The 9,515-nt window shown below is 40.2% G+C and overlaps 1 protein-coding gene across 2 annotated transcripts in view; it reads right to left on the bottom strand.

Moving 5' to 3' along the window:
• Positions 1-3,355: 3,355 nt before the first annotated feature.
• LRRC8C (leucine rich repeat containing 8 VRAC subunit C) overlaps positions 3,356-9,515 on the bottom strand; it is an 87,174-nt gene continuing 81,014 nt past the window's right edge. For both annotated transcript variants that reach the window (XM_028129925.2, XM_054721312.1), the window contains one exon: positions 3,356-5,818. In XM_028129925.2, the coding sequence (XP_027985726.1) occupies positions 3,545-5,818 (2,274 nt within the window). In that variant the 3' untranslated portion in view covers positions 3,356-3,544. The remainder of the gene's footprint in view (positions 5,819-9,515) is intronic.

Genomic DNA, 9,515 nt, shown 5'->3' with positions numbered 1-9,515 from the left:
AGGGTTAGTATGGAACTCTGCCCTGAGTTATTGAGATCCTACCCAAATGTGAACTGTCTGAATAACATGATCACATTCAGTGTTAATAGGAGAATGTGAATTGAATCTTAATTTAGTCTCTAAACACAAATTGAAATTATACTGAAATTTATCTATTCATTACTAAATACTACTGACAGTTTGCATAAAGATGGATCATGAATGCTCACTGTTTAAGTAAACATGTCATTACTCTTGATCAGGTATGAAATTAGAGAGTAAAATAAACTACTTAACAATGAACTTACAGTAGAATGAGAAAAATAAATAACAGCAAACTCCTTTTGGGGGAAATGGCAATAAGAGATGTGAAGATTTTGTCTTCTCTTCCTTAATATCAGAGATCATATTGCAGGAACTTGAACTTTCCTCATCCCAAGTAACTCAAGGCCTTGACAGACAGAGAAGGAGTCACCTCTAAATGAACAAAATACTGACAGCAGGCGTATTTCCCATACCTTTATGAAAAAGCAGGATGCCATGTAAACCGTTAGAACTCGCTACAATTAGCTATATGGGGAATGTGTGGCAGGGAAAAAGGTGGGTGAACAATAAAAAATTGTAAATAGCAGATTTTACTGTATCAAGAACCTTTATATTAAAAGTGTGGTTAAAAACAAATGAAATGAAAACCCAACACATAACTAGTTTTCTGAGGTGTGATCTTAGGGGAGTTCCATTGGGATATACTTAATAAGCTCAGTTTCAACCAGCCCATTAGCTGGCTATCTACACGTAACCATTAAAACAGACCAAAAAAAGAGTAGTGTATGGGCTTCAAGCACCCAACGGAGTTAAGAGGATAATATGGTGCTTTTATATTTATATAAGCAGTTTCCCATGGATCCTATAGAAGTTCTCTTTTTTTAGCAAGAACACTTACAAAATATGGGAAAAGATTAGGTAAACATCCCTTTTATATGAAGTTGATCTGTTAAAGGACTTTAGAAAAGTGAGCAGTTTAGTTACCTGAGTTTCTCATTTAAAGGCTAAATAGTAATTGAATACTTTTTTACTTAAGAATGTGAACAAAAATCTATATTATTATAATGGGCCAGTGTTAGAAAATTTCGACTCAAGATAGAGTTTGAGAATTTTTATAAAAGCTAATAGAAACATCTATGAATTCTCCTTTTTAGTGACAACAGAAGGTCATGGAACTATGCTGATTTATTGGATGTTATTTAGAACTTAGGTGAAGGGTCAGCCTGCGGACTCATTAAGAAAGCAAATCGAGTTCTTTTGGAATTTTAAGCAAATTGTTACAAGTGATAAAATAATTACTAGTGACTTACTTCAGTTATGAACCTATGTGAGATTATGAGTTAACACCAGATAAAGACTTGAGCATAAATATGATTTTGAACCCGAATAGATCCCTTTTGAAGAGTGATATAGAAAATAACCGTAAACTGTATACAGAAAAATAGTGCACCCAGTGTTTTAACAATAGCTCTTGAAGTTTATCTTTCAAGGGGGTATTTTTGTCATGCTCAGCTGTGGACAATCTTCCAGTTTGTTTTTTTGTTTTGTTTTGTTTTGTTGTTTAAAACAGGCCTATGTTTCTAAATATAGCACATTAACATGAGAGATTATGTGGATTATTTTGTGCAGCAGCACATTGTTCATAATCAGGATCCTAACAATATCCTGGAATTGAGTATTTTACCCTACAAGAAATATAACCATGTTACTATTTTAAGCCTATTGTTTCCATTACAGGTTGAAACAAATCAGTTGTATAAATCACCATTCTAACCTTTTGACGTAGAGCAGAAATGTGAAGCACTTTGGTCTGCAGGATTAGATTATTAAGTAAATGAAAAGCATCTTTCCCCAATTCTTCGGCCCACGCTGTCCTGCAACATTAAAAACACGACTGCGGCACACGTATCTGCTGAGTAGTTCCTGTGGTTGTGTTTCACATCACTCAGAGTAGCACTGAGCAAAGTCGCCAGGATCAAGGGGCAAATTTTAAAGGCAGCATTTTGAAACCCCAAAGCATCTTCCTACTTTCTCTCATTGTTAAGCCACAGAACTTTCGTAGAGGAGATTAGGGCTTGGCAAATGGTCCAGGTGATTTGGTAAATTGAACAAAATTCCATGATCAGTAGTACTGGTCCTGGATTGTGGGCACATATAGTGTTTTCATTTTCTGTTCCATACAGTTTAACAGCAAAAAATTTTGCCCAAGGCCTAGAAAATGTTGGGTTTTTAAGTACAAAGACATGAAAGCTCTACTGATCATCAGGCAAAACTGCTAAGTGATACCCACCTAGCAATTTCAGAAAAATGTAACAGAACCATTCTACAGGATATACTTATTTTAAGCCAAAGAGAACATACAGGGTTCCTGTGCTTGAATCACTAGCGTCACAGCAAGGGCAGACTTGAGGGGAATTGATTATATGTATAAACATGTGGGTTATTTTGTGCAGCAGGCAGAATTTGAATAGGTTCCACTGCCACTCTGCCGGAGGAACCAGTGGGCCTGACTGGCGTGCACCAGCTCTTTAACAGAATGCCTTAGTAGTGAAATATTTTTCCATCTGATGTATCTACATATCAAGAGATCAAAGATGATTAAATTACTCAAAAAACCAGGCTTCTAATTCTATGATTTTTAAATTTAATTACCTGTTTTAATGAAAATAAATCTAGCTTCCCTAAGGTTGCTCACCAGTACTACTTAGTTATATTGAGATTAATGGGGGGGGAGCCTCTGTATTTAGCTTTTCAGTATTTTTAAATGTTTGGTAAAAATGGAAATTGATTAAATTATAAATGATGAATTCAAGCATGCCAACTATGGGACATTATTGTCTTCACTCACTTAAAAAAATCCTTGTCTAAGGATAACTTTAACTGTCAGGTATATGAAATAACGTAATTTAGGGTTCTCTTGGAGGTGGGGGGGGGGGGTAAATTTAAAGATAATAGTTTGTGTCAATGCACTTATGTGAATTTAAACTCCAGAAAAGAGTGTTTTATAGAATGAAGGGCTTGGTCAATGGAGAAGGCAGCTGGTATTAAAATAACTAGCACAGATTCCTTGGTATTCACACAATGACAGCAAGAGCAAGGAACTGTGCAGGTGTAAACAAGCTAACAATGACCTTGGCAAAATATCTTCATCTATTTAAAAAAACACCCAAAAGCATGCAACTTAAAATTCTTTCCCTTTCACAAGAATTAGCTGAACAACAACAACAACAACAAAACAAAACAAAAAACAGATGGAACCATCAGTTTCTGTTAGTAAAAAACAATAATAGGTACATTAGGTTCCAAGACAAATAAAACTTTAAAATATTAATATTGAAAAAATACAATTAAATTTTTATTAAAAAATACATACTCCTGACTTGATCTTTGTGTACATTTTGTTTTGTGTGAAAAGAAAGAAAAAAAAAACAAAAAAACCTGGAAAGGCATTAACACTACCTAATTATTTATACTGTATTTGGTAGAAGCATGTTTCAGTCAAACTTTAAACAAAAATAAGTTATTCTGTTTTCATTTGCTCCCGGACATCAGAAGGCAGAGTTTCAAACAGGGCATCTTCCACAACTAAACCAGCTCCCTTCAGAGCTCGACAGTCACCTAGCTCGGGAGGAAGGGTTTCAAAGTGATTGCCTTTAAGATCCAAGTAGGAAAGGAACAGTAAATTTCCAATTTTGGGTGACAGTACTGACAGGCTGTTTTTCCCAATCTTCAGAGTTTTAAGTTTCTTGCAGAAGTAGAGTTCGTCTGGAAGGTTCTCCACTTTGTTACAAGTGATGGAAAAATACTGTAAACTTTGCAGAACTCCGATTTCAGGGGGGATAAAACGAATGTCGTTGTAGGATAAGTCCAAGTATCGGATTTTGTTGCATAGGAAGAGGTGGGAAGGCAGCACCTCTATTTTGTTGTGACTGAAGGACAGGCGCTCCAGGCTGGTGAGTTTCTTTATATGCTCTGGGATGTAGGTGATGCTGTTATGCCACAGTTTCAACACTGTCAGCTTCCTCAGGTGCTGGAAGCTGACGATCTCTTCGATCGATTTCAGATTGTTCTCCTTCAGGTCCAGTTCCTGGAGGCTGAGCAGGCTGAACACGGCATGAGGGATGCGCTCCAGGTCACAGTGCACCAGCTCCAGCTCGGTCAGGTTGGTCATCTTCTTTAAATTGTTGAGCATCACCAGCTTGGTGCCGTCGTTATGGATGCACATCTTCTGGAGGTGGCTGGACACATCAACCACCGCCTGAGGGATTTTGGAAAGGTTGCTTTTGATAGAGAGGATTTTAAGGCTTTTGAGGTCCCTCAGGGACTCCAGGGCGACATTTTTGGAAATATCGTGACTTAGAGAGCCAACCAGGTAGAGCTCTTCCAGATTCCGGAGTCCGTACATCCAGGGGGGCAGCTCCCTCATGTCATCAAACTTGACGCTCAGGACCTTGAGGTTTTCCCTCAGGAAGGCGAGCGCCGCGCAGTGGATTTTGACGGAGCACTGGTGCAGGGAGAGCTCCTGGAGGTTGTCCAGCTGCGCGACGGTGGCCGGTATCATCACGTTCTTAATGATCTCCAGCTTTAGCGACTGCAACTCCGTAATTTCAAAAACAGTGTCCGGGAGGCCAGAGAGCATGATGAGAGGCAGTTCCAGGCGGTTGTGGGCATTCGTCTGTAGCTTCTGCCTCAGCTTGTCGGGAGTCCACTCGTTATTCAAGTTCAGCTGCTTTAATTTGTTCTCACTCACCTCAGACAGGAACACGGCAAATCGCTTGGAATACAGAGGGTCGTACTGATCTATCATATGAAGCATAAAAGCAAAGTCATTTTTCACGTCTGGAATATCATCGATTCCAGTCTCCTGCCGGACATACTCAAAAGAGTACTCCTTTAGAGAGCGGTAGAACAGCCAGTATAAGGTGTAAAGGCACGTCAGCCCGTAGATGCTTACGAAGCACAGGTAGCAAAAGGAGAGTTTTGAGAACAAGTGTGCCATGGTGTGATTGCAAGAAAAGTTCTTATACCCAGTCATGTCCTGGATGTCAACATTACAGTCCACTGTAAACTGGACCTTGGAAACCAGGGCGCTGTTGTATGCAATGATGATGAGGAATTTTATAACCTTAAGTACAGTCTGGCGAACATACATAGCATACAGTATATCACCTTCTTCTACATGCAGCCTGAACTTCTTCACCTTCTCAAATAAGGCCTTCGCTTGCTCCCCTTCCTTCTTATCCAGAGCCCCGGCAGTGGATTTGTCAACCACAAACTTCTCAGGAATGGACTTTAATGACTGAGAGTTGACCAGGGTGCCTTCTGGACCAGACTGGACGGTGTTGGACCTGCTCATGTTGTTCTTCCTGTTGTCCTTCTCTTCTGAGTCCTCCCCGGACACTTCCGATAAAGCCCGTGTGGTCCAGGGAGAGTCAAAACACTTCCCCAGGATGGAGATGAAATGTTCTATTTTGGAGCTGGAACCAGGGAACTTGAACCAAAAGTTGCTGCACAGCATGAAGATCAGGGTGTGGATGAGGACAAGGTAAGGGAAGTACTTGGCATACCAGTGGAGGGCTCGCTCATAGCACATCTGGTTTATGAAGCTGTACTGCTGAAGGTCCAGATCTGTCTTCAGGCCTTTCATTTCCACAGTGACCGGGTTAGTCGAAGATGGGTTAGGTGGAGGCAGTGGGGTGGTTCCGGCAACTGCTTGAGAGACATTCAAAACGGAAGAGTGGTTCGCAGACGGCTGAACTCTTTTCGGAAGGCAAATGATCTTGTCTTGCATGACCTGAAACACAGAAATAATATTTTCAAATTATATTATTCAAAGAGCTTTCATAATGTCATTAGTGCAAAGAAAGCAGCAATAACATCCAATAAATGTCCATTTCCTTTGTCTGGAGAATACAATGTCCAATTCCAGCACAACATTTTATTCTTAACCCACATGATGGAAAAATGAAAATTTATGACTTTGTTAATCACGTCTAAGTTATGACATAAAACACCGCAGTTTTGTTGACACAGAATGAATCACAACAAAATAAATCTTTAAATAACTGTCATGTATTTTTAAAATGTTGCATTTTCTCTCTCTCGCTGGGGCCTGGGAGAACCAGTCATTGGTCTGGGAAGCACATCCCTTTATCAGGCTCAGTCTTGAGCTGGATGGCTCCCAAGATTTAGATTCGCTTTTGTATGAGAAGTGAAAGGATTGGAAGGAGAAAATAGGGAAGAAATGCCTGTCTTTATCATTTCCTCTTCTCTTTCTAACCAGATCTTGGACGACATGCGCAGATGAAAGTGAATGGTCTTAATAGAATGGGAATTTCCCGAGCTTTTATAAAAACCATATCTTCAGAGAGGGGGGAAAGAATACACAGGTGTTCAAGAGTGAAATAAGTATGTTTAATCTTGCTCGCTTTTCAGACAAAGTATTACATTGACAACTTCTCTCCCTCTATAAATACTGCAATTTGTTGAAAAGAATATTAAGCCAGCCTAAGACTGTCTAGCAGTCTCATAAGATTGCAATTTGGGTAAGAGAGAATGTATCCTTTGTGAAGATTAGGTAGTATGAGGCAGAATACAGCTTGAATCAATCTGGAGGAGTCATCCCCAGAGAGAAACACACGGAACTGGGACTCAGTGAACAATAAGCAAACAGTTCAGAGGAGTAATAACCAAGGAATTGACAGCAATAATATGACCTGGGAATTAATAATGCAGGGAAAGTTTATTTGTACCTTAAAATATCAAATGACTAGAAATCCACAGTGTTCAGTAATTCTGCAACAGCAAATGTTTAGTAATTTGGCAACAGCTAAGTCCTTTATATTGACTAGAGAAGCAGAAACTGAATCCACTGCAAAGCGGACTGTTAATGGCCACAAACTGGTTAATGGCCACAAACATGGGAGATACAGCCCACCAGACAGAATTACAAGGTTTGACAATGAGGTGGAGCATCCAGCACGGTAGAGTGCCTGGTACATAGACCAGTATACATTTGCTGAGAAAGTGAATGAACCCAGAACTGACACCAGTCCTTCCAGGTCAGAGTTGCCATAGGTCTGTGTGTGGACCATATCTCTTCAAGAAATGAAGATAAGGGTGGTGATTACAGTAATGCAGCAGCAAGCTTATGTTGTATTTAACATGCAACTGCCTTATTTTAAAAATGTCATGGATATTAATTCTTTTAATTGTCACCTTAACCTGATGAGGCAGGCACTCTTATTATTCCCATTTCACAGATGAGGAGACCAAAACACAGCAAGGTTAAGCCACTTGCTCATGTCATCTAGCCCAGGCCACCAGGACCCAGAGCCTACGTTCTTATTTTATTTTACTGAATTTCTAGGATTAAACCAAAAGAATCACAATCTGATAGTAATTTACAAATTACCTTATATGAATTATTCCTGTTTTCGGGGAAAAGCTTAAATTTTCCCATATCCTAAGCAGATAACAATGTGAAAAGAGAGGTTAGAGGAAGGGAGGCGGGCAAGTTTCACCACAGGATTTACAAAAGCTCTGTCCTAGAATGGAAAGCAGGGGGCCAATACTTACATAAATCAAAAGAAGAATAACAAACGTAATTGCATTCAGAGGATTTAGTGGGCTACAGAGGTGTGAGAATTGAACAGTGGTCTTCATAGAATATTATCACTTACCCATGTTAGAGAAAAAATGTTGAGCATGCCCATTCAGTATACCTATGTTTATTCATAAGTATATCCCTAATGTACTGTCCATCTCTATGTCAAATATTAGAAAAGCTTAATTCTTTTCCCTTTAAGGTAAATATAAATACAACTTTTAATTTTTATCTAATATCTCAATGGAGTATCCTTCATTTATCTTGGGGTCAAGCACTATACCATGGAATCCCAGGAACAGAAAACAGTAGCAGAAAGCCTAAACAAATGCCAGACAATCTTGGAGGAATATAAAAGAGAACGAGTAAGAAAGGTAGGGGACAGTGGGGGTAAGGGGGAGAGATCAACCAAAGGACTATATGCATGCATATAAGCCTAATCAATGGACACAGACAACAGGGGGGTGGGGGCATGAATGGGAGGTGGGGGGTAATGGGGGAATAAGGACACATATGTAATACCTTAATAAAGAAATAAAAGAAAAAAAAATTAAGTCAGTGTTTGTGTCATGTTCTGAATGTTTTCCTATTCGTGGTCTCAGTAAGTACTTCGACAATCTGTGGAGTAGGCAGAAGGTGGGGGCCTGAGACCAGCAGGGAAAAGGGATTGCTTCCCTGCGCACCTTCTCCAAGAGTGACACCTTTGAGCTAGCATGCTAATATGACATTGCTAGTGGTGTGATGAAAATACAGAAGAGTCGGTGTGAAAGCAGTTAGAAGGTAAAAAGACAGGCACCTTCCTAAGGTCCTAAATCCCTGCCAAGCAACCAGGCAGACCCATTACTGTCCCCCTGCCCAGCGCTTTCCCAGGCTTGCTTTTAATGATGGAAGGTGATAGACTTCCTCACCTTGGTTGGGTCGATTTCAGGTTATGCACTGCACCAGGGTGCCCAGCTAAGGGGCACCTCGCTTGGCTATGGCCACAGAGTAGGGGTCCTTTTATTTATTCTGAACAAAGCACCTGATCAGTGCCTCTGCCATGCTAGGGAGGCAGGTCACATTCTCCCCATTCTACAGAAGAAATCGACCAAGGTTCAGAGAACTTGGGTAACATACTTGCCCAAGTTCACATAGCTAGAAAATGATAAAGCAGGAATTTAAACCCATCGTTTCCACAACCTACTGTCCTTCCACCACTCCACAGAGTCTCCCCAACTCACCAAGCTTCTGCTAGGCCCGTGGTCGGCAAACTGCAGCTCGCGAGCCACATGAGGCTTTTTGGCCCCTTGAGTGTGGCTCTTCCACAAAATACCATGGCCTGGGTGAGTCTATTTTGAAGAAGTGGCATTAGAAGAAGTTTAAGTTTAAAAAATTTGGCTCTCAAAAGAAATTTCAATCGTTGTCCTGTTGATATTAGGCTCTGTTGACTAATGAGTTTGCCGACCACTGTGCTAGGATGCCTTTATACAGAATGGCCCAGGGTAGGAGGGTAATTAATACATAGACCGTCTCCAGAAACTCCTTTCAGCCTCTGGCCTCTGACATCTATTTCTCTTTCAATCTTCATAAAGATATAAATTTAAAAATGTGTCTACTTAAATCCCAGAAGGGTAAAGACAATGGCCTATTTTCCAGAAGCTGTTCAATTCTGAGAACTGAGAACAGAGTAGAAAAAATACTGGACTTGAGTCACGAAGAACAATAACTGATTGTGCTGCTAAGAGAACATATGCTAAGAAGAATCCAGCAGAGATGCAGCTCAGAGTAGACTTCGCAAGGAAGGTGGTGGCAAGCTGTCTAAACCGAAACTATGACAAGGAACAGGGCAGGTTATGGAGCTCACCAGTAAAGAGTGTGGAGATCTAAATGGTAAAATAATTAAAAA

Source organism: Eptesicus fuscus, chromosome 9, assembly GCF_027574615.1.
Source record: "Eptesicus fuscus isolate TK198812 chromosome 9, DD_ASM_mEF_20220401, whole genome shotgun sequence".
Taxonomy (NCBI): Eukaryota; Metazoa; Chordata; class Mammalia; order Chiroptera; family Vespertilionidae; genus Eptesicus; species Eptesicus fuscus.
Note: the sequence above shows the minus strand (reverse complement) of the source record. Positions and strands in the feature narration are given on the sequence as shown.